The sequence below is a fragment of the Triticum aestivum genome, chromosome 2A (genome assembly GCF_018294505.1).
Source record: "Triticum aestivum cultivar Chinese Spring chromosome 2A, IWGSC CS RefSeq v2.1, whole genome shotgun sequence".
Lineage (NCBI taxonomy): Eukaryota > Viridiplantae > Streptophyta > Magnoliopsida > Poales > Poaceae > Triticum > Triticum aestivum.
The window spans coordinates 13058403-13084403 of NC_057797.1; the positions used below are offsets into that span (position 1 = coordinate 13058403).

General features: G+C 42.8%; 1 protein-coding gene and 2 pseudogenes across 2 annotated transcripts; 1 reads left to right on the forward strand and 2 right to left on the reverse strand.

Annotated features, from left to right (window-relative positions):
* The first annotated feature begins 2102 nt into the window (after positions 1-2102).
* LOC123186978 (CDT1-like protein a, chloroplastic) lies at positions 2103-6703 on the forward strand. 2 transcript variants are annotated; one of them, XM_044598719.1, is made up of 7 exons: positions 2103-2574; positions 3291-3410; positions 3502-3736; positions 3912-4544; positions 4626-4827; positions 4916-5006; positions 6637-6703. In XM_044598719.1, the coding sequence occupies exons 1-7, from the start codon at positions 2177-2179 to the stop codon at positions 6692-6694; spliced, it is 1737 nt and encodes a 578-aa protein (XP_044454654.1). In that variant the 5' UTR covers positions 2103-2176; the 3' UTR covers positions 6695-6703. The 2 variants fall into 2 exon arrangements, with proteins under 2 accessions (XP_044454654.1, XP_044454655.1); XM_044598720.1 differs by lacking the exon at positions 6637-6703 and adding an exon at positions 5103-5458 and having other exon boundaries at positions 2104-2574.
* A 631-nt stretch (positions 6704-7334) lies between these two features.
* On the reverse strand, positions 7335-9646 carry LOC123191319 (alpha-terpineol synthase, chloroplastic-like; annotated as a pseudogene).
* A 9993-nt stretch (positions 9647-19639) lies between these two features.
* Positions 19640-24388, reverse strand: LOC123191321 (alpha-terpineol synthase, chloroplastic-like; annotated as a pseudogene).
* Between the last annotated feature and the right edge of the window lie 1613 nt (positions 24389-26001).

Consider the following 26001-nt stretch of genomic DNA (forward strand, 5'->3'; position numbering starts at 1 on the left):
TCATGAACTTTTTTTAAACCGGTGAAAATTTGATAAATCCGTGATCTTTTTTTTTTCATTTCATGGAAGTATTCACAATCAAAGAAATATTTTTCCTGAACCAGTTGCACAACAGAGACGAGAAAAAAACAGGACCGAGAAAGATGAGTTGAGCGAACAGACAAACATCGAGCGAATGAAGCTTAATGGGCGACGGCGCGCTCCCACTTGTGTGAGAGCCGGTTTCTCATTTCGGCACTACAAGCGTTGACGAGACGCTCGGATACCACCTCTACCACCATGTTCGGTAGCCTCCATGGGCACCCAGGCAACACCTCCAAGGAAGGAACGCCGCGCGCCACTGTTGCGTGTACATTGTCTTCTTCAATGTATTCGATTCATTTTGACAGGCATGTAGGTCTGGGCCTCAATCATAGCTTCCTTCTTCTACCCAAATGATATTCACACGCGTGGCACAAAGCACTCCGGCCCTGACATTTTTTGCAACTAAAGTTGCCATCCGAAAAGAAAAAACAAACCCAAGAAAAAACTGAAACTTGCCATCTAAAATGAAAGTTGCCATACTTGACAATTAAAGTTGTCATCCCCGTGTCACTAAACTAGCCATAAAAAACTTTCGGAGCTACCATTTTTTAGGACCGAGCTACCATATATTTGTGCCATGCGTTTGCAATATATAATTATTTCTTATATATTGCTCGTAAATTTTCAGCTCATTTGGAGATGTGCAGAATAGGTAACTATGATGTAGCTTTTTCAAGTTCAGAATTCCAGCTGCCGTCATTCTCCCTCTTTGTGTAAACCTTTGCATATTATGAGAGTAAAGACATTAGAATTACTCCATAAAGCATTATTATGCATAAAGATATTATAAATAACAGTAGGAAAATACGACGCAAAATGGATGTATCAACTCCCCTAAGCTTATACCTCGCTTGTCCTCAAGCGAAAACAAAAATCATAAAATATTTCCACATGCTTAGAGAGAGAGGTGTCGATAAAAACAAATTACGGACATAGAAGCATCAGGCATATTATTATAACAACAACAAACTTTAATATAAAACTTTATCATACAATTTTTATCATATAACCCGTGATCTTTTTTTTATTTCATGGAAGTATTCACAATCACAAAAATCTTTTTTCTTGAACCAGTTGCACAACAGAGACGAGAAAGAAACAAGACCGAGAAAGACGAGTTGAGCGAACGGACAAACATCGAGCGAACGAAGCTTAATGGGCGATGGCCCGCTCCCGCTCGTGTGAACGCTGGTTTCTCGTTTCGGCGCTACAGGCGTTGACGAGGCGCTCGGATACCACCTCTACCACCCTCTTCGGTGGCCTCCATGGGCACTCAGGCAACACCACCAAGGAAGGAACGTCGCGCGCCACTGTTGCGCGTACAATGTCTTCTTCAATGTATTCGGTTCACTTTGACAGGCAAGTAGGTCTGGGCCTCAACCATAGCTTCCTTCTTCTACCCAAATGATAAATGCCACACGTGTGGCACAAAGCACCCAACTAAAGTTGCCATCCGAAAAGAAAAAACAAACCCAAGAAAAAACTGAAACTTGTCATTTAAAATGAAAGTTGCCATACTTGACAACCAAAGTTGTCATCCTCACGTCACTAAGGCCTTGTACAATGCTAGGTGCTTAGAAAAATAAATCGGATTTTTTTCTGAAGTACCAGTGCCTATTTCTACAGGAGAGACGGCTAATTAAGCGTCTATTCTGTACAAATAAGCATTTCTCTAAGCACCTCTCCTACAAGGCCTAAACTTGCCATAAAAAACTTTCAGAGTTGCCATGTGTTGGTGCTACATATGTTTTTTTTTTTTTAGAAAGTGTTGGTGCTACATATGTGGGGTCCATCTTCTATCCCTGGGCCGACGTGGATGGAATCCACACTCACTCGGGCCTATGCTCTTCTTTCGGCCCTGCAACCTCCACTGCACTTGGCGCGAACGCCACGTGGCACCCCCGACGTTGCTTCGCGCCATCCCCACTCGCCGTTGCCTCCCGCCAAAACCCCCGATGGATCCCGATCCCAACCCGACCCGGTTAAAAAAAGTTATAAACACCTCCCTAATCTGGAGATCCTCCACCCCCATAACACCCCACCCCCTCCGCCGCCGAGCGCTCAACCCTACCACAACCTCCTCCTCCTCCCGATGGACGCCGCCACCCCATCCAAGAAGCCCCGGACGGCGGCCTCCAGCGCCGGGTCGCCGTGGAAGGTGACCAAGTCGGCGGCCGCGGTCCCCTCCTCGGCCGGCCAGTTCGCGACGCCGGAGAAGATGAAGAGGGCGGCGCCGGCCGCCGCGGCGGATCTGGTGACGCCGGAGAAGACGGAGCCGCGGCCGCTGCTGCGGAGGGGCCGCAGCGGCGGCGCCGTCGCGCTGTCCGTCAAGGAGGTCCGCCGGGCGGCGCTCGAGCTGCAGCGCCCGGGCAAGGGGGTCGATGCCGGGGAGGAGGACGCGCTCGAGTCCGTCGCGCGGGAGCTCGGCGTGGGCGCCGGCGCCGGCCGCAGCCCTGTCAAGCGCAGGCCCGAGGTCAAGCTGCCGGAGAGGTAACTGTCACAGATCCAGGCACTTACAGTTTCATCTCCTGTTTACGCCCAGGAAATCCAGTCCTGTCTTCTTAGTTTCAGATCGCCACCAGTCTAATAAAACCAGCATCAATCATCGACTACTTCGCCTGAAACCGAATCATTCATAGGATGCAGACATCTTACTATCTGATTACTGTTGGATCCAGTCCAAGTTTTTGTTTGTGCCCCCAAATTCAATCCTTTCAGTACTTTGTATATCAGACCATCATCGTTTAAGTAAAACCAACAGCAATCTGTACAACTAACATTATAATCATTCAGGATGCAAACATCTTCTCTCATTAACGCTGGATCTAGTCCGATATCCATCGAATCCTGACTTAGTTTCAGACCATCATTGAATCTGTACATATTGTTTCTGTGATGCAGTTTACTGCAACTGACATTATAATCATTCCAAGGATGCAAACGTCTTCTCTGACTAGCGATGGATCTAGTACGATTTCTTGTTTGTGCCCCAAATTGAATCCTTTTACTTAGTTTCAGACCATCATAGTTTTAGTAAAGCCAAGAACAATCTGTATATTTTATTTCTGTGATGCAATTTACTGCAACTGACATTAGTCGATTATAATCATTATCTGGATGCAAAATTAACCCTGATAATTTCCAGAATATTTTTACTGCACCAGTTCTGTTTTCTAATTTGCTTTATTTCATTGATTGATGATCAGCTATGAGATTCTCTGCGAGTTCTTCAACTGCTTCGAGAGCTCCACCCGGCTCCTCCGCATGAAGGGATCCAAGGCGACATTCCCCAACATCTGCGCTAGCATTCAGAACTTGGCTGAGAGGTACTGCCCTCCTATGACAAAACAATCAGATGATTGCTGCTTTGTTTGATTTACATTATCCAGTCTCTAATTTACACAATTCTGTCTGCAGGAGGTTTACCTATGGCCATCTCGCACAGCTCAAGTACATTATGCCTGAGGCTATTGTCATCAACAAGATCCTTTTGCGCGACGACAAGACTTGCTGCATGAAGCCGGATCTTCAGGTGAACCTATTGGTTGATTCAGTTGAGGACAGTGTGATGCAGAAGGGGGAAACCAGCTACTCTGCTTTGAGAAGGATGTTCAGGCAGAGGCTTGTGGACTTCTTCAGGAAACATCCTGAGGTATGATCATCTTGTATCTGTCACACTTTCAACATAGTTACTTGTGCAAATTTATTGTCATATGAGAACAGTTCAGTAACTGTATGATTACTGGTGCTGGTCAAGGAAATGTACTAGTTGGTGTATGCTTAGTTGGTCTCAAGTATTCATGTTCTCTCTGTAATTTATCTTTCAGGGAGATGACATCCCGGAGCATGAGCTGCCGCATCCATTTACTCAAACAAAATCAAGTGTGGCTCAGAGCACACCAAGAGTTGTTACTGAAGTTGTATTTGCTGCGCCATCACCAAGCCTGGCTGAACAGCCGGCTGTTACACTGTCGCACATGTCCCAGTCTTTCAAGAGAAGGTTCTCACAGAGATCTTCAACTGGCCCTGCAACTGCCAGCACAACCGGTCTGCCGCCAAAGGCTGAGTCTACTGCTCCATCTCCATTGGGCAGGAAGTTGATGCTCAATTCTACTTCTGGTGGCATAGATCATGAGTCCCAAGTGCAAGAGAAAAGTAGCAAGGATGTTGCACTCAGGTTTGGTGTTACAGAAGGGACTCCTGGCAAGTTCGCCTCCACACCAGTGAGATCAATGGCAGGCACACCGAACCTTGAGACCCCACAGAGGCCAATATCTGCTACTGTGTGTGACACACCACCTCTAAAAACGGTCAAGCGATCAGCTAGAGCCAAGTTGTTCATGACACCTACAAAGGATGCAAGCAGAATGGAAGAAGAGAACCAAAGCATGAGCAGCACATCTCCAAGTGATGGCGATGATGAGCTGCTCGGTTTCCTTCCAAAGTCCCTCTTGCAGTCGGTAAGTTCTTACTCATACTGATCATTGGTCAAATCATTTTTGCTCCTCTGTGAACAAAGGATGACACACTGTTATTTACAGGTAAAGGAGAAGGAGAAGAGAACTTTAGAGGAGAAGGAAACAGGCTATGCAGACCAGGTTCAGCGGCAGAAGCTCATATCATGTCTGCCAAGCACCTTTGACATTATCTTCCTTATCTATCAGTCGAGGCAGCGAACTGTACTGACAAAGCAGGAGCTCATCCACAAGATAATCGAAAGTAACCCAAAGATCGTGGACAAGGGTAAGTGTGATCTGTGCTTTCTATCTTTGTGTCGCTTCAGCTTGTTGACTGCAATGTGAATCCTGATGTTGAACTACTAAATCTGCAGGTGAAGTCGAAGAGCAAGTGAGACTGCTGCTAGAGTTTGTTCCAGAGTGGATCTCTGAGAAGACTGCAAGAAATGGAGATGTTCTCTGCTGGTAAACATTTCATATCTGATGCATAAATGTTGAACTTGCTACTATCACACCCCATCATTCTTAGACGTCCTAATTTGTGTTAATGTTGATTTTCAGCGTCAATACTGAACTGAGCCAGTCTGAGGTTCGACAAAGGTTGTCCGGTGTCGAGTAGGGAGGAGCACAAAATTGTTTCTCCTTGTTTAGAAATGTAGCGGTGTATCAGTGCAAGGTTGCGCCTAGATGCTGGAAGATGCTTAGTTGTCGAAGTTGATGCTCAAGTTCAGACACTGCCCAGTTTAAATTCAGTTATCAGCGCCTCTGTTCAAGATCAGACAAGACGCAACAACCCTTGACTCAGTGATTGACATGTGTAGCTGAAGTATTCTAACAGCTGATGAGGTTGGGCTGCCAATTTCTTACATAATGTGTATGCTCCGAGATGTCTCTGGATGAAATGATGTTTGTTATTCTTGGTCTGGGCCTCAACTATGATTTTTTTTTTATTTCTGTCTCTTGAAGCACTCTGTCTTCTCTAAGACCAAACATAAAAATGTGAAGTACTTTCTTTTTGAAGCAAGGATACATAAGTGTGAGTTACTTTATGATTCCTTAAAATTCCTAACAACCTGTCCCATCTTGTTACAGAGCACTGTAAATCAAGAGCACCAAATGGTTATACTTAGTCAACCAGCTAGTCTGGTTCTAGAGTTTTAGTAGTACAAAACAGAATCAGAATCAATACCTACAGATAATTAAGCCTATATAACACATGCTCTCCTGCCGTTTCATGTTTCTCACTCGTGAAAGAGTCCAAGAACAACTCTCTAATTTGCTTTTTCTTCTGATCATTCGGCGCACCAAAACCATCCCCACCTTGGTAAACACTGTGAGATTAGTGTGAGATTCGTGCCAAGTTCACGCAAGTCTTGCCAAAAGATCTAGAAAATTGGCAATGTTTGAATGCATCTTCATTAATCGACTTCCAGGCTTCCATGGTAAGATCTTCCATGGCTTTACGGGACTCTTGCTCACGGAAGATTAATGTACATGGAATCGTGGAACACTAGTGCAGAACCGGGCTATAGCACCGGTTCATAAGGCCCTTTAGTGCCGGTTCTGCAACCGGCACTAACCCCCCCCCCCCCCCCCCCCCCCCCCCAGTACTGGTTCAGCGCGAACCGCCGCTAAAGGGTCACCACGTGGCACGAGCAAGCGCCGTGGAGAAGAGAACTTTGGAGGAGAAGGAAACAGGCTATGCAGACCAGGTTCAGCGGCAGAAGCTCATATCATGTCTGCCAAGCACCTTTGACATTATCTTCCTTATCTACAAGATAATCGAAAGTAACCCAAAGATCATGGACAAGGGTAAGTGTGATCTGTGCTTTCTATCTTTGTGCCGCTTCAGCTTGTTGTTTGCAATGTGAATCCTGACGTTGAACTACTAAATCTGCAGGTGAAGTTGAAGAGCAAATGAGACTGCTTCTAGAGTTTGTCCTAGAGTGGATCTCTGAGAAGACTGCAAGAAACGGAGATGTTCTCTGCTGGTAAGTGGTAAACATTGCTTATCCGATGCATAAATATTGAACGTGCTACTATTACAATCCATCATTCTTAGACGTCTTAATTCGTGTTAAATGTTGATTTTCAGCATCGATACGGCACTGAGCCAGTTTGAGGTTCGACAAAGGTTGTCTGGCGTCGAGTAGGGTCGCGCACAAAATTGTTTCACCTTGTTTAGAAATGTAGCAGTATATCAGTGCAAGGTTGTGCCAGATGCTGGAAGATACTTGGTTGTCCAAGTTGATGCTCAAGTTCAGACACTGCCCAGTTTAAGTTCAGTTATCAACGTCTGTTCAATCAAGTTCAGACGCAAGACAACAACCCCTGACTCAGTGATTGACATGTGTAGCTGAAGTATTCTAACAGCTGATGATGTTGGGCTGCCTATTTCTACCATAATGTGTAAAACCCCATGCTCCGAGATGTCTCTGGATGAAATGGTGTTTGTTATCCTTGATCTGGGACTCAACTATGAAAACATTTTAATTCTGGTTGTCGCTCAGGCATTTTGTGTTCTTGAATGGCTCGGTAGTCACAGTACTTTCTTTTTGAAGCAAGGTTAAAATAAGTGTGAAGGTACTTTATGAATCCTGAAAATTTCTAACAACTTGTCACATCTTGTTACGGAGCACTAAGCACTGTAAATCAAGACCACCAAATGGTGCCATTTAATCAACCAGCTAGTGTTGGTTCTAGAGTTTTAGTAGTATAACACAGAATCAGAATCAATACCTACAGATAATTAAGCCTATATAGCATCTTTCTAAGATATGTGTCTCCCACCGTTTAATGTTTCTCACTCATGATAGAGTCCAAGAACAACTCTTTAATTTGCCTTTTGTTCTGACCATCCGGCGCACCAAAACCATCGCAGCCTTGGTAAACACAATGTGAGATTCGAGCCAAATTCACGCAAGTCTTGGCGAAAGATCTAGAAAATCGGCAATGTTTGAATGCATCTTCATTAATTGACTTCCAGGCTTCCATGGTAAGATCTTCCATGGCTTCGCGGGACTCTTGCTCACTGGAGCTGTTCTCGGGCATGTGAATAGCTATTGATGATGGTGCATCCCCTCGCTCCAGCTCAGCCTGTTATACATATTTTGACAAAATACACATGGAAATAAATATCATAAGACACCTCACATAAGATTAAAATTTTGGTGATGAAACATCAAGGGACAAAAAAAGTTGGATTGATTGTCCTTATAGAGTGGGTTGCAGAGTCGTTGCAGAGGCGAAGAACTAACGATGCAGACTGAACTAATTTTGGGTAGCCTCCAACTTTAGCAATAGAGATTGAGGTGAGCTTTTCTTCCACGCGGAGCAGGGGAAATGCATGTTGCAGTAGCAGTGGCGCAGAAGATGAAATTGATCCATTGTCCAGATACTCATGGAGTGTTGGTCTGTGGTTTCCATGCTGCCACTTTGCCTCCACCAGGAAAGACTCCGCCATGTCTCCCCACTGCAAAATCAAGTAGAAATTATTATGGTTCCTTGTGGATTAATCTATCTCCTATTAGGAAGTTGATTGTGTATATGAACTTACAGCTTTCTGAAGAACATAACGGGTGTCACAACCATGTTGTTTAAACACATTTTCAGCCACCTCAGCGGACGTGTTGTACACGACGGAATAGAGTGCTTGCATGTATTCAGGGAGCATTTCACAAGGACTTTCTTCCCATCTGAAATTATTTATTAAGCTTCATTTAATGTGAAACTAACGTGTCATATATATGTTAACTCTAGGAAAAGAATATTACTTGAATTATGAGAAGTGCACCGCTGCATATAGTTACCTTCCAATGGCGTCAGTGAAGAGAACAAGTTCATCTGGAGTTCCATACACATCATAAACATCATCTAAGTGAACTATTAGGTTGGCGACTTTAGCAAGCACTTCTCGACATGCTCCATTATTTGGCTCCCACACAATTCCATTTGCGTAATGGAAGCACTCCATGAGACGATCCCTGGCGAACCCCAATTTTTCAGTAAGGGCGGTTCCCTTCCACCACCTACAATTAATTATGTCAATTTTCATGTCTTAAAAACCCATCGACAACATTTCTTCATGCAGAATTACCTTGCCAGTCTTGCGAGTTCTTCCTGATGCACACTTTGAACATTGTTGAAGTCCTTCGTTGCAAATCTAACGAGCAACGGGTCGGAATTGCTCTCATCACTAGCATAGTGATCTATGAACCATCTTGCTTCTAGTCTAGGAGACCTCCGGTGCAATGGAAGGTCCAAAGAACGAACTACACTACGCCGTAAGTGGTGATCCATGGATGGCAAGAGCTTTATGAGAGCTTTCTTGGAAAATGCTCTTGCCTCGTCCAATGCTTCCTCGCCTTCAAACGTAAGGTATGAAGCCTCATAGAGTGAGAGGAGCCCCTTGACATCATCATCTATTCCGCGCCTGAGATCTTCCAGAGATTCTTTTTGTATTGTTACAATGAAACGTGTCAGTTAAGTATACAAAACCGTGCCATAAACACAATTCAAAGTTTCAACTGTGATTGAATATGGATTGGACCATGCATTTAGTTTAATTTCCAGAATTTTGGCTATAATTTTAGGTTCCTTTCTTACATCGTCTAAGATTCTGTTTTTCATATTTCATACTCCCTTCGATCTAAAATAAGTGTCATAGTTTTGAAAAGGGAGTATTTAACTAGGTACCTGTAGAGAAGTAGGCTGGGAAACCACTGTCCCTCAGCAACCTGAACCTCAAGGCCGTGGAAGCAACATCACCATCATCCCAGTTGCACCGGTGAGGTTTGTGGTGGACGGAGCTGAGGATACCGGTGATCTCCTCCTCGAAATGGTAGGCGATGCCGAGCCGTTGCACTGTGTCGACAAGCCTGAGCTTCGCAGCTTGGTGGTCGCCTCGGCTCGCCGGTGTTGATAAATGTACAGCTGATAAATGTACTTGATCTGCCTGTCCGCCATTGTTGGGCGAGAGCTGGAGGAGGGAGTCGTAATCCCACGAGCTGGGGGCGTAGTTGGCAGATCGCCGAGCAGCGCACCGTTGCCGGTGACGACCTCCGGAAGCTTGTGCTCGCCATTGTTTGCTGTAATTGCCACGCCATGGTGCTGCGCGCTGCAATCTACAGCTAGCTTTTGCTTGGTGCGTACTGGTGGAGTACTCCTTGGCACTTGGCAGCGAGAGCTAGGCAACGAGGTTAGTACTTCTAAGCTGTAGTAGCCAATAAACTTACTGCTGTTTGCTGTTTGAGAGTTGCCAGAATACGTGCCAATTTATGGGCACCCAGCAGCATAGCTGACTCAGCCCGCATGCAAATCGTGGGACATGACGCATACCGAATTGCTAGTACTATTTCTTTTCAGCCACATATTTTTGTGGTGACAACATTTCTTCTGGAGGCTATTTTTTTACCCAGATATCCAACGAATGTTAGATTTTTAGGCATGCAAAAAATTAACCTTTTTCATGGAAATTTGTGTTTGTCGAGGATGACAAGTTTAGTTGGTGAGCATGACAAATCCGCCTGATTTCATTTTTTGCCAGAAAATATCTGTGTTTGCAAAGTAATTTTGCCATCCTCACGCCAATATGAATTACGATGAAAAACATTGATTTGCGATGGCTAAAATCCGACTTTCCGTCTTTTTAGCAAAATTCCGTACAAACCACTGAGAACTTACTAATACTCATTTTCCGAAACCATGATGGAATTCAAATCACGGATGAAAAATACACAAAGGGACCCCATAAAAAAGCATGGTCAGAATTAAAATCCAACGGACCGGCGTGCTCCATTTTCAACTTCCCGAAGAATTAATTGTTCCTCTTCAAATCAACAACGTGAACAATTCTTCCTCCCTCCCTCATCCCACTGGTCCAATCGCCTACCCTTGTAATCTGCAATGGTACCCCGCAAGCCTAGCAGCCCTACCCTGCCTGAGCCGTCTCCTCCGACCATCCCTCTATACCGTCGCAAGAGCTATGTCTCGCTTATAGCGAGACGATAGCTTCTCTTGCGGCGAGCGTGGAAGCTCCTCTCGCTGAAGGTGCTTGCCTATATATGGGCCGACCCATCAGTGTAGGTTCGCTGCTGCCGCTCCCGCGCTATAGGTTCGGTCACTATAGGTTTTCTCCATTTTTTTCTTTCTATTTTTCATTTTCTTTTGTTTTTTGTTTGGTTTTATTATTTCTACTTGCTATTCTTTTATTATTATTATTATTATTATTATTATTATTATTATATTTCTTTTTTGTTTTTCTTTTGTTTTCTTTGGGTCTTCTTTGTTTCTTTCATGGTTTTTATCGCTTTTCTTTCTTTCTCATTTTCCTTCTTTTTTTGGTTTTTGTTTATTTCTTGGTTTTCAATGCTCTTTTTTCTTTGTTTCTTTATACGTTTTCACTGTTTTCCATTCTTTCTTTTTTGTTTCTTGTTTCTTTGGTTCCTTTTGTTCTTTTTTGTCTTTCATGGTTTTTTTTAATTTTTTCTTTGTTCTTTTGATTTTGAATCTACATTTTTCATATACGTCAAGTCCATTTTTCTAATACACATTTAACATATTTCAAGTACAAGTTTAACATTTTTTAATACACGGTCAAAATTTTTTCTATACATATTTTAAACATTTTTCAAATTCTTAAGTAACATTCTTCAAATACAAGGTTAATTTTTGAATACATGGTAAAAAAATTATATACACATTTAATTTCTTTTGAAATGCTTGACTACATTTTTTATAAACAGAATACACATTTTGTAATACGTGGTCAACATTTTTTCTATACACATTTATCATTCTTCAAATTCTTGATTAACATTTTATCAAATGAAGAATTAATATGTTTATTAGTACATGATCAACATTTTTTATATACATTTAACATTTTCAAATGCTTGCTTAACATTTTCAAATACAAGTTCAGCATTTTTTAATACAACACAAAATTAACTTTTTGTAATACATGGTCAACATTGTTTCTATACAATTTTTTTTCAAATGGTTGATTAACATATTTCAAATATTTGTTTAACATTTTTTAAATGCTTGATTAATATTTTTAAATACGTGATCAAGTTTTTCATGCACGTTTAATATCTTCTGTATACATTTTTTCTTAGACATGGCAAACATTTTCTCTATATAGATTTAATATTTTCAAACACTTTTTCTAGTTTTTTATGCATTTTCTGTAATATATTAATTTATAGTATTCAGGAGTATAAACAAAAGTAAAAAATAAAGAAAAAACGAAATAAAAAAGCATGAAAAAAACAAAGAAATGAGGCCATGGCGTCCAGCATGCCTGGGCCGGTCCATTTGGCACTCCCCACACACAAGACTTTCCTACGTCTCACTATAAGCAAGAGACAGGTGCATTCCTATACCCCTCACAATTTTGCCACCCACGACCTCCTCGCAACCCCGCACTCGAATCCGCCAAACCTCCCATTTGCTTCCACGCGTGACACCACGGCTAGATGCATCATCGCCAACCTGACTAAGCCTGGTCAGGATGACACGGTTGTCCTAGGCGTCTCGGCCTTGGGCACGGCCTCTTCTATGCGGTAAAATCGGCTGAAACAACATAAAAATTTCAGTTACTTGATATTTAGCGAAACTGATAAACAAGTGGTTCCTGCTACTCCCTTCATTCCTAAATATTTGTCTTTCTAGAGATTTCAACAAGTGACTACATACGGTGCAAAATGAGTGAATCTACACTTTAAAATATGTCTATATACATCCGTATATTGAGTCCATTTAAAATGCCTAGAAAGACAAGTATTTGGAAACGGAGGTAGTAGATTTGAGGCTCACATGCATCCGTGTCGAACAAACAACGGACGTTCCATTTCCATTGTCGGCTAGCCTCGTACTATGCATGGATCGTCGTTTACTGGTTGAGTTGTCCCTTCTCTTGCACACACGCGAGCCACAGCTAGCTAGCTAGAACATGATACACACAATTAACTCGGCCCTTTCCATTAGTTCCATTATTATATGTGGACTCTCGCACGTACGTACACGCGTACTCTCGGCGACTATTCGACTTAAAGCGACTGCACGCTATGCACGTACAATCGTCGTTGCCTTCACTCGTCTCTTCACTGTCGAGCGGCAATCTCGATCGTGACTCGTCTAAAGGACATGACTGTGACAACTGATATGGCACAGCTAGCTAGTGGAAAAGCTAAGGTTGGCCGTCAGTAATCACTCTTTTTTTTCTTTGCGGGGGAGTAATCACTGTTACTCCCTCCGTCCCTAATATTAAAACATTTTTGCACCACTAGTGTTAAAAACGCTTACTTTGTTAGAGCATCTACAACCAAACCTCTCATACCCGTCTCAAACGCTCGGGCAGATCGTCCGGTAACTCACATGTCAAAAAGATCGACCCAACCAGGCCTCTCAAACCGCGGACAAACGTCTGGGCTGATCGGCACCTCTCATATCCAGCCCAAATATAGGACGGATATAGGGCAGCCCGGGCGCGTCCGCCTGACAAGCCCGGTCCATCGTCGAGCCTACAACAGTCCCACAAAAAAACCCAATCCAGGTGTGCATCGTTCTGAACCCTAGCTCACTCTCTCTCGCTACGTCCTCTCTTCTCCCTCTCCGATTCTGATCCCATCCACTATGATGTCCAGCTCCGGCAGCGACTCCGGCTTCGAGCTCGACTACGAGGAGGAGATGGCCCTCCGCATCGCGCTGTAGCTGCCCAAGGTGGAGACCAGCGGCAGCTCCAGATCTGGAGCATCGCCGCAGCTCCCGCGCCGGCGTAGCGCAGACGCCGGAGTTGGACCGTGTCGGCCTACGCGCAGCGATGCCAGGGCAGCTCAGTCCACACCGCCCCCCCGCGCTGTCTCCTTCCCCCGCCAGCCGCTCTTCCACGCTGGCAGCGGTGGGTGCTAGTGCCCACGCCGCCGGCCTGCACGCGCACTCCAGAATCGAAGGCGCGTGCCGCGCACTGCGAGAGGCAGCGTGCACGGGAGAGAGACGAGGTGGACCAGTCTGCGCACCGCCGCCGCGGGATGATCTACGTAGTTTAGTTCCACGTTGCATGCTTAATATGGATATAGGATACCGGGTATGAGATACACGGATGTGGACAGCATGATTTGAGGAGTGCCCGGGTCAGTGCCCTCGAACGCGCCCGGGCGCGCCCGGGCGCGTTCATGGACGTTTGAGGGCCCGTATTTTCCCATCGCAGTTGTAGATGCTCTTGTATTGCTTTAATGTAAAGCGAAGCGAAAGACTATGTTTCAAGAAGAGGAGATATTTCTCTTGGATCATAACGATTTGGTGTGGTTCATACGAGTACAATTGGGGAATTGCGAATTCGAATTGCTAGCTACTCCCTCACGTTACCCTAGCAGTTCTCCCATACCATCCCGTATGGTACTAGACCCACTTAGGTTACTCGTTTCGGCACGTCAACTCCTTCCTCCGCCACATTGCGCTTATCGAGGTGACGATGACATTTTTTTCTAGCATTTGTTTGGTAAGTATGGCCCTTTGTCCTCGTTGCCTCCTTGTGATTTGTGAGAGATGGCCATTGTGTTGTGCCCGATCATGTGTTGTGATCCGGTGGTTGAGGAGAGGCCCTATGTAGCCTTGCTTGTGATGTACCATCAGTTCAAATTACTACTATGCTATGTGGGATGCCATATTGCTTATGTTGTATATGTATTGTTATGCTAAATGTAACTTTTTTGAATTTATAAATTTCCTTCATTCCATGATTCATGATGCTACATCACTAGCATATTGGTGTATTAATTTTCCAGTGTTGATCCTATCTTAATTTGCCATGTCACTAGAATCTTGCTTTGCTTAGGAGATATTTGAGTATTGGATCATCATAATTTTAGTTGTCGTCACAAATTTCCTTCAATCATCATCATTACTATCTAGAAAGTTTGTGACATAGTAACTTCTACTGATATGTATCATGTGTTTCTATTGTGCAAGAGTCATAAACAAGGATCATACAATATATCTAGAAAGTTCTTTCTCTTTTCCCTTATTCCCTCCCATATGATGTGGGTAGGTACTACTCTTAGTCTTCTCTCACAATAATTTAAGCGTACACATGAATTCTCCTTAAAACAAAATCCCGAACCCTACAACATAAATTTGTTTTTTGTTGGCTAACACTGATGCCCCCATGTTATTTTATTTTTCTTCATAATTTTTCCATAGATGATTGTTTTCAATATTGTGCAAACAGGGCGACCAAGATCCTTTTTGCTATGGTAACATATTGGTGTACTACAGGAAATACATTTTTTGGCAGAGTGTTTTGTGTAGTGCTAGTAAAATTCCATGGAGGAGATGGTGTTGGATTTTAGTGGCACTGTACAATAATATCGCAAAACATCAGAAGATCACATTGACTCGAATTAGTATGAATAGCTTCGGTATATGCATGCTTTCTCAACCTTGAGCATGATTTGGACAAATTTCGAGGTGCTGTTTGTACGTCCACCCTTGTTAGCTATTCCAAATTACTTACATTCAATGAATCCGCATGTTATATTGACTGTTCATATTGATTATCTTAATCTATGTGCAATATGGGACTTATATTTTAGTAGCACTATGCATAAAATAGAGCATCAATGGTGTTTCAACCTTACTGGTTAGAATAAGGACCAATGACTTTCGTCATATACTATTAACCAACAATCTATACGATGCAAAGGTATAATCATTAGCTTTAATTCTTTGTTTTATATTAATGTATATATTATTGCTTATTTGTCTTCTCAACAAGCATATAGGTAAGATACGTTGGCTCTGACGGGCTAGCATACTGCACCCCATGGTATGTTTCCCTCCCATTGCTAGGTCAAAAAGAAGACACGGGAGTGCTAGACTCAATCTACAAAAAAACGTGCTCCCTCCGTAAAGAAATATAAGAGCGTTTATATCACTACTTTAGTGATCTAAATGCTCTTATATTTCTTTTACAGAGGGAGTATAGACACAACCAAGAAATTAAAAAAAGCTGCCTTTTCATTACATAGGATAACCTTTTATATTTAGAAGTTTGTTAGATGTTGGCCACTAAGCTAGATTTTAGACCATGTCCATGATTTTTTTTCATACATGTCATGAAATCTTGACTTAATAATGTGGATGTAAATGTCTTAAGATACGATCTTATACATGCGAATATGCTATGCTACATGTGATTGAAATTCTATGTAAATGCGCGTTGAGTATTTATATGAACTAGCACAGTGGCCCGCTCGTTGCGCGGGCTAGAATGTTTAAGAGTTTAACAATATGGATATATTAGTTGATTTGTCTAAAGAAAAACTGAAATCATACTGATGCCATTTATACAAATATAAGACGTCTCCGATTAAAGGTTTGTGTTATGTATTTTTGATACTGTTATTTTTCCTATATATACTAGTATGTATGCACGTTAACATTATTATGGAGTGGTTTTTGGTTTAAAAAAACATAGACTTGCCCATAGATTCAAGGCAAAATGAAAATATCGTTTATGTACGGATGCAGAAAGAAAATACATTACAAAAAAGTAGGGGTTAATATATGTAATCCCCGTAATTTGTTAAGAAAGAAAATAATTCATAAAACTGCTTGCCGAAATGTTTTATATTGTGGGATGGAGAGAGTATAACTTTACAGTATATTTCCTATCTGAAAACAACTTTTCATGGGCTCAACACGTCCTCAAACTGCAACATGGGCCAAGAGGAATCAATATGGGCCACTTATTTTGAGAAGGATGAGGCGATCGTTCTGGAACATTGTGGATGGAGCAGCGGTGTACTGTTCATGGCGAATCTCACTCATTTCAGCCGTTGGATTTAGCACACGAATGGCTAGGATTGATGATCATGCCCAATTCAAAACTGGTACACTATAAGCTACTGGTAAGCTGGTACGTGCATAGCACGTGCAAAGTTTTAATTCATGTGTTTCGATGGAAATAAGTCTAAGGAATCAGCTGTCTTTGTGTGTGTGTGTGTAAAGCTCTTGTGATAATTATTATAATGTGATAGTTTCATTAAGCAGTAGTACTACAATGGGGTTCAGATGCACTTTAATGGGATAATTTTTTATGTATTTTTTAGAGAAAAGGTTGGGCCCTGGCCTTTGCATCATTAATTACTATGCACAAAAGATTGAGAAAAAGATGCATTTGAAGCTAGTGTATGCTCTAATCACAAGGCTACTTCTAATGAGCTGCTAATTCTGCCATATGATGTAGTACAGTTCGGCCTAGTAAATCTCATGCAGTCTTTGGGACAGGCAGACGGCATCGCCTGCGCATCCATTAAAATACTCATCTTATTTCAGCTTCTAGAGCCATCGTTCTGCCTACGCAAGGTCTTGCAAGTACTGTCGTCCATGTGACCTACGGTGAATGCCTCCGGAGGGCCTAGAATTTTCAGGAACAAAGCGAGATGATACACTGGTACTGTAGAGGCGAATCCCTTCATTCTGAGCCATAGGATTGACCCTCATCAACGGCTCAAGTTGCTTCTCAGGCTTAGGATTCAAAATTTCAAAACTCATACACTATATAGTAGTAAAGAAATATGTATGTTATTACCCTTTTTTCATTTCCCTTGTAATCATCCATGCCATACTCGTGTAAATTTTATTTGTATAGTTTTTCTAGCATTTTCATAACTTGAGAGGGTATCGTTTTTAGGGAGTTGATTATATATCGGAATTAAACATATGATTTCATGGATATTCACATTGTGCCATATAAAATAGTTCATTATATGACCGCTAAAAATCAGTTTCCAAATAAATATAACATTCATGGGTAATGTCTCTAAAAGTTTGTAAATCATGGCTGAATTACCATTATGCCAATTTAAAAGGTAATGTATTATTTATGGCTGTGTGTATTGTTTGAGCGTAGTGTATGGTGTTATGTGACGTAAGATCAACATGAAGCATCAATATTAAATTATCGATCATTTGTGTTAGATGCACAACTGCAAATTTCTATGTTCCCAAATAATGGCGTGAGTTTAGAATAGCTGTCACAATATTTATTTTATCTTTTAATGGAATAAAAAATAAACATCTGAATGAAGCGAATATAAAATAGTTTATCCACATAGATAGGGCAACTAAACAATGAAAATAACCATTTTAATTACCTTTTCAAGTGTCACAAACAGCCATAGAGATTGTACACTTTGTGACCTTACGTATCAAACAGCTATGGTTGTTTTGCCTTGTAATTCCTAGACACTATCCCTAGGAATAATCGATGTGTTTTAGTTTTTGTACATCTGTCACCGTATTTTTTCCCTCATAAGAATAACATGTGTAGTCTTTAGTGAACCGTTTCTTTAAATAATACTTTTGATAATGTTTTCATATATTTTTACACTTTATTATACTTAGTAATAATGTTGTCATCCGGTTAGAGTCATTCATGCCTACATGTAGCACAGTTTATATTTGATAACCTACATGGTAATTATTTTGTATGGAGACCAAACATTTTTTTCTTCAAATATTAGATTAGTACACATAAGTAATTTTTGGTTATGAGCTCAGAGTTCATTTGTTCATACATATTTAGTTCTATAGTTATCAGTGCATCTAAGTAAAGCTCAAAATGTGACCTAGATAATTTGTCCTTTGTATAGTGTCATGACGTATAATTATGAGTAAAAATTTAAAATTGTGCCGTGAACAAATTGATGGGCCAAATCAAAGTTTAAAAAATACTGATACATGACCAATAAATCAAATTTTAAATTCAATCCGCCAGCCACTAAATCCAGATACATTTAAGATATCAAAAATGTTATAATATAAAAATTAATCCACCAGCCACCAAAAAATGTTCCATTGCTTTTTTACAATCTCAAAAATGTTCCAGTGTGTAACTAACTACGTCAAATTCTAAATAAAATTGTAGAGCTGCCTAATTTTTATAATTGAATCATATATAAGCATGTTGTGGATGATCATGTATGTGTTGGTTTTCTGGGATCGATTGTACGGGAACGCTCACACACATGCCTCATAGCGCGACTAACTCTGAAGCATGTGATTGCATCATACACAACATTCAAGTCATCACACAGTAGCACAATATTTTTTAGTTAATTATCATGTATGTATTTGTGAAGGTATACATATATGCACCTTTGTGTAATTTTATTTTTATACGGAGGGAACGTGCATGCCATACAAAAAAATGGGACGTGCATGTCCTTCTTTTCATGTAGCTGGCCATCCTTTCTTTCCTCAAGGGCAGCACATTAATTAGCTTTTTTCCACCAAGAGTTTAGTTTATTTTGGACAGCTAATTTGCTGGTTCATTCACGCTAGAGGCTATGGGATAGTTCAAATTTGTTTTTGTTTCTTTTCTATTGCTATACGTGGGAAGCAGTACCAAATATATTTTTTATTTTCTATTGCTATACATTAGAGGCTGTACCAAATATATTTTTCCTTGACATATGTCACGTAATTCCTCTTAGGCCCACCATTTTACATATATTGAACGGTCACGTAGTATTAATTTTAATAGTTTTGAAAGATCAAGGGCTAGTATTTTCTGATTAACGTGGAATTTTCTAGCCGATTTTAGTTGCTTCTAGTTCACCTTATAATACTTTTAATATATAATAGAATGATATACCTGGTGCCTAAAAAACATATATGAGTTGTATAAAAATGCTTGAATTGAACTACCATTTCCTTCTGCTCCTCGTTGGGTTCGACACTCTTACTTATCCAAAGGACTACTATTGATCCCCTATATTTGTGGGTCATCGCGCGTGCGCACGCACGCACGCCAAATAACTGGAGTTAGATTGTAATTGAAGTGTTGTAGATGGCTTGTAAAGATGTGCTTGGATATACAAAATGGGGTCAGCCTAAATCCATGTGAATATATGGAAAGACAAGAAGAACCAGAAACATTCTCGGCTGGTAAACACTTTATATTCAGACCATAAATTTCCCAACCACCAAGAAACATACAACGATTACATCCCATGTTATTCTTAAACATATCATATCTACTATACAATCAAAGTTGTTAAGACATAAACATTCTTCAGGGTTTTGACTATTTATTGTTTCTCATTGTTGATAGGCGCCAAGAACAATTCTCTGATTTGCCTTTTCTTCTGATAATCCGGTTCCCCAAAACCATCCCCATCTCGGTAAACACAATGCGAAATTCGGGCCAAATTTACACAAGTCTTGGCAAAATGTCTAGAAAATTTATAATGTTCGAAGGCGTCTATGTTAATTGACTTCCAAGCATCCATTATAAGGTCTTCCATGGCATCACGGAAATCTTTCTCACCAGAGTTATTCTCTGACATGTGGATAGCTATCGAAGATGGTACATCCCCTCTCTCTAGCTCGGCCTGTTATGCACACAAGACAAGTGGAGATAAATGTCATGAGATCTTACAGAAAGATTCAAATCCGGTGATCAAACTTGCAAAAAGGATTGGTCGATTGCCCTTACAGAGTGTGTCGCAGAGTCGTTGCAAAGTCGAACTATTAATGACACAGAATGAACTAATCTCGTGTATCTTCCAACTTTATCAGGAGATTCTGAGGTGAGTTTTCCTTCCATGCCGAGTAGGGGAAACACATGTTGTAGCAGCAGAGGCCCAGTGGACGTAACTGATCCATTATTGAGGTACCCTTGAAGTGTTGGTTTGTGGTTTCCATGGTGCCACTTTGCCTCCACTAGGTATGACTCGGTCACATCATGCCACTGCCATTTATGTAGAATTTATGACAGTCCTTTTAGTGGACATATCTATACCCTATTAGGAAGTGAAATTAAGTATATATGAACATACCGATTTTTGAAGGACACGACGAGCATCAAAACCATGTTGTTTTAACACATTTTCAGCCACCTCACATGATGTGTTGTACATAACGGCGTAGAGTGCTTTCATGTATTCAGGGAGTCGTTCATCGGGACTTTCTTCCCATCTGACAATATTATTTGAGAACTTTTTAGATAATTTCAAAGCTCCATTCAAGATGAAATTTTTGCTTTGTTTTGCATTCAAGGCGAAACTATCGTGTCTTGTGTACACATGCTAGTCTATGATAAGAAGATTATTTCAATGACGATAAGAAAATTATTTCAGTGATTAATCTTGCTAAATTCTGTATCTTTCCTTTTTAGCTGCATGCATTTGTTGAAAAAGTACAACCACATATATTTTACCTTCTAATGGCATCAGTGGACAGGACGAGTTCATCAAGAGTTCAATACACATCATAAACATCATCCAACTGAACTGCTAGATAAATGACTTTAGCAAGAACTTCCCGACATGCTCCGTCGTTTGGCTCCCACACTATTCCATTTGCGTAATGGTAGCACTCCATGAGACGGTCCCTCGCAAACCCCAATTTTTACCAAGGGCAATATCCTCCCTCCACCTACAATTAAGCCAATGTTTACTATCTTAAAGGACTTCAAGTAATTATATATATGCAATGAGATGCAAGAAGTTCTTTTAGACAATAAAATATAGATATAACTCCTAGACTCTGCATGACAGGATGCACACAATCCATCTACTATGGGGAGTAATTAGCGAGGTTTAATTTAATTGTAGGTTTCTTCAAGCTTAATTACCTCACGAGTCTCACAAGTTCTTGCTGACGGACACTTTGCACATGGTTAAAGTGCATCGTTGCGAATCCAAGGAGTAACGGATCAGAATTGCTCACGTCGCTAGCATAGTGATCTATGAACCATCTTGCTTTTCTAGTCTAGGAGACCTCCGGTGCAATGGGAGATCCAAGGCATGAACCACACTGCGTTGTAAGCGGGGTTCCATGGACGGCAAGAGTTCTCTAAGAGCATTTACAGAAAATGCTTTTGCCTCGTCTAATGTTTCCTCGCCTCCAAATGCAAGGTATGAAGCCTCATAGACTGAGAGGAGTCCCTTCACATCATTTTTCAGACATTCTACATATATTGATACCATGAAATAATATCAGTTAAGTACAAGAAAACATACAACATTCTGAAGGCTACAAGTGCACATGTGTGGACTTTAATTTAGTGATCGACTATATATGTAGACGTCTCAGATAGCAGAAATCATATTGCTTAGAGCATCTTCAACAGGCGCGCCAAACTAGCGCCGCGCCGCAAAATCCCCCCTTTTAGCGCGCGCGCAACCGGAATAGTTGCTCCAGCGGGCGCGCGAAAACCGCGCGTGCGGCATACGTAGTCCAGCGCACGGGCCGAAACGCAATCGCGCGCCGCTTATTTGCTGCGCCCGCTCCCGCGCGCTGGACTCTCGCGCGCTCGCGCGCTCGCTCGCACCTCCCACCCCCCTCCAGCCGCGCCGCCGCCACCGACCGCGCCACCCGGCGACCGTTCCGGCGCTTCCCCAGCCTATCCCCGCCCCGCGCGCGCTTTCTCCGGCGCCCCTCTAGTCCCGCCGCCCCGCGCGCGTGCTAGTCCTCCGACGAACAGCGCCCGCGCGCTCGCTGCCGCTCGGCGCCCGCAAGGTGTTCAACAAAACGCCTAGAAGGTATGTATTGCTCAAAAGCCATGAATTTCGTGCATGCTGATTGTAGTTTTGTATTTATAGCATAGTATTCAACACTGTAGATGAGTTCGTCGTATGATTCTTCCTAAGAAGAATTTGATATGGAAGAGGAGGAGGATCTTGCAATGATCCTAGCTATGCATATTAATAAAAAACCGAAGCACGGTGGTTCGGTTATGGGTCGTCAAAAAATTTGGAGGGATAGGATCGATGCCACAACAGATTGATCAGGCATTAGTTTGCGGAGAATCCCACATACCCCGAGTCGTATTTTCGTCGCCGGTTTAGGATGAGCACCGAGTTGTTCAGGCGCATTGCAGAGAAACTAGCGAGCCATGACCGCTTTTTTCAGCAAAGGAGGAATGCCATCGGAGAGCTCGGGCATAGCACCTTTCAGAAGGTGACAGCCGCTTTGCGTATGTTGGCATACGATATACCGGCTGATCTAGCTGATGATCACTTGGCTATGGGTGAGAGCCAAGCCATCATGTGTGTCAAACGCTTCGCAGTCGGAATTGTGCAAGTGTTTGGCGAGGAGTATTTGAGATCTCCCAACGCTGAAGACGTCGCAAGGCTTTTAGCGATGAACAAAGCTCGCGGTTTTTCTGGCATGCTTGGCTCAATAGATTGCATGCATTGGACTTGAAAGAATTGTCCAAAGGCATGGCATGGGCAATTCCACGGCCAAAAAAAGGTTTCCACTATAATCCTTGAAGCGGTGGCCGATCAAGAGACTTGGATTTGGCATGCATTCTTTGGAATGCCTGGATCTTTGAATGGCATCAATCTTGTCAACCGGTCACCACTGACGAGTAAGATTGCAAATGAGGAGTTGCCACCGGTGCAGTTTGTAGCAAATGGCCGTACATACAACTATGGCTATTATCTAGCGGATGGCATCTATCCAAAGTGGCAAACCTTTGTCAAGCCGTTGAAAAAGCCAGAAGGTAAGAAAAATCTTGATTTCCACAATACTCAGGCGGCGGCTAGAAAAGATGTGGAGAGAGCTTTTGGGATTTTGCAAGCCCAATTTGCTATTGTGAGAGGACCGGCTAGATTTTGGGATCAGAAAATGCTTTGGTACATAATGCACGCTTGTGTGATCATGCACAACATGATCATCGAGAATGAGCGTGGCCAAGATGTAGACTACTCTCAGTATGAGCTCTTGGGACATTCCGAGCGAGTGCGACGGAGGGCTGAAAGGGTGGCCCGTTTTGTTGCCTCCTATCATGCCATTCGACGTCTCGCAGCGCATAATGATCTTCAGAAGGATCTCATTGAGTGGTGGACATGGAATGGACGACAAAGAGCATCATGATTTGTGCGTTCGTTTATTGTATTATTGAACTATTTGTTGTGTTTAATTGCACTATTTGTTGTATTGAACGATAAAAACTGTTTGTTTGAGTTGTAATAAACGAAATTGAACTATTTATTTTTGTTTGTTTTGATCTGTTTTACTTCTGTTTTCGAATGCATATGTTGTTTGTGCGAGTCGCGCGCGCTGCTGGAGCGGCGCGCGCGCTGCATTTTAGCGCGGCTGCTGGAGCCAGCGCTGCGCGCCGCGCCAAACCAAGCGATACGCGCGCGGCATATCTGTTTTTTGCGCGCGGCGCGACCGGCGCCGGTTGGAGACGCTGTTAGTAAATGGAACGGGCCCAATAGCACTGTCCAACATCTATCGGGGTATGTAGCATTGGAGTACTACGTGCAGGGAAGTGGACTGGGAAGCCACTCTCCCTGAGCAACCTGAATCTCAAGGCCGCGGAAGCAACGTCATCATCATCATCATCACGGCTCCAATGATGATTTTTTGCACTATGGATAGTGGTGAGGATGTCGGTGATCTCGTCGTCGAAGTGGTAGGCGATACCGAGCCGTTGCAGTGTGTCGACGAGCCTGAGCTTTGCAGGTTGGTCGTCACCTCCGCTCACCACCATCAGCCGCTCCCTCACTTCGGCCTTCAACTTATCGAAGCTCCTAGCTCGCAACCCATCCAAGCGTGCACGTAACTAATTGGCATAAGTATTTTCATCAGCTAATATATATAGTGGATCTATTTGTGCTGTATTATGAGACGATAATCACCTGATCATGGGTGTCATGTCTGCGATCGTCGAGCGAAAGCAGGAGGGAGTCGTAGTCCCAGGAGCTGGGAGCGTAGTTTGCTGACCGGCGAGCCGGCGGAGTCGAGGACGACGAGGAGGAGGTGCAGCGCACTGCTTTCCGCAGCGGCGAGGTCGGCCAGAGGCATTTGCTTGACGTGGCCATAGTTGGCTGAAAGTGCCACGTCATGGTGCTGCAAAACATAACTAAGTTCGCTTGGTGCGTTAGCAACTGCTGGTTGTTATTTGAATGCCAGCCAATTTAAAGGCAAGCGAGCTAGCCTTGCTGGCCTTGCCCGCGTGAAAATTGTGAGACAAACTGTTTTCAACGACAGCTTAAGTCCGATTGCAAATACCAACTTGAACACCTTCCTCATCAGTACGTTATTTTGTCGCATTGACAGGTACAATGAAATAGTTTAGACGACTGATATCTGTTGGAGTAATCCAAACATACGGTGTTAGTAAGGGCTAGTACTGTTGCGATCAGGCTCGCCGGTGATTAGATTAGGTAAATTGAGTTAGTACTAGATGAAGCAGCTTGTGCTACGTGTGTTTGTCCGAGCGAGTTTTGGTTAGTCTCGTAAGCGTCAGTTCGGTTAGGAGTCCAGTCGTTGTATTAGAGTAGGACTAGTCTGAGTCCGGTTAGCTTTGCTAGTATGTGTCCGTATAGATTAGGAATTTTGAGTTCAGGTTGGTGGCGTGGAGTTAGGTCCTGCATCTATATATAGATGGGCAGGTGCGTGAGATTTGTAACACCAAAGAGAAAACCTTAAAAGAAATAAAGAGAAAATAAGGGCACGACAAGGGCCCTTGGCTATCAATATTCATGTGTGCGTGTTCGTCTAGTTTGATGTGATCAATCCTGTGGGTGAATTTCCAATAATTGGTATCTAGAGCAAGGTCGATTTGAAGCTGCGCTTGTCCCGGGGTGGCGACCCGACTAGCACCTCGGGATGGGCAATACAGTCGCTAGTGTAGCGACGAAGAGCGGCAGACGATTTAGTCGTTGGGTGGTGCAGCGACGAGGAGGATCGGGCGATACAGTCGTTGGTGTAGCGACAACTAGAAGCGGGCGATATAGTTGCTGGGATGCAGCGGCGAGAAAGAGTGGGCAATAGTCGTTCGAGCAACGACGTGGAGGATCGGATGGTTGTCATTCGGCGGAGTGTTGATGAGAAGGCAGTAAGGACGTTGTCGCAAGCAAGGCGGCGGTTGATTGTCAGTGGGCGAATTTCCAACAATATCTCCATCCCGAAGAAGAATCTATGTTGTACGAATCTATCTAAATACATATTATATTACTGAACTAAAAGACAAAAAATACTATTAAGCCGCGCTTGGACCTCGTTTTCCAGCCGATATACACCTATAAAATAGGGAAAACATTCGGCCGGTCGCGGCTGACCATACATGGTCCCATGGGACCTATGCTTTGAAAGCGACGTATGGCTGGGATCCAGCCTTATCTAATTGTACGAGACCCATGCATGGCTAGCTACTTCCTTATCTTCTTCCTCCCTTGTTTCTCTAACCATCCATTCCTTTCCACATGTTTTCCACATGTCTCTGATCCATTGCTCTCTCACCATCTCTTTGCAAATGTCCATGGCATCTTGGTTGTCGCAAAACACAGCAACTAGGCGGGGCAAAAAGCTGCAACCCCTAGCTGGAGGTGTTGGAACCGACTGGGCGAAAAGCTACAACCCTTAATTGAAGGTGCTGGAAACAGCAGAAGCTACAACGGGCAACATCGACTGGGAAGCTGCGACCAACTGG

Bases quoted from the DNA above. Each gene is read 5' to 3' on its own strand.
- LOC123186978 (XM_044598719.1), top strand. From the start codon at position 2,177: ATGGACGCCGCCACCCCATCCAAGAAGCCCCGGACGGCGGCCTCCAGC. The intron at 4,545-4,625 runs GTAAGTTCTTAC...TGTTATTTACAG, and splicing joins CAAAGTCCCTCTTGCAGTCG to GTAAAGGAGAAGGAGAAGAG. The intron at 5,007-6,636 runs GTAAACATTTCA...GTTGATTTTCAG, and splicing joins AATGGAGATGTTCTCTGCTG to CATCGATACGGCACTGAGCC.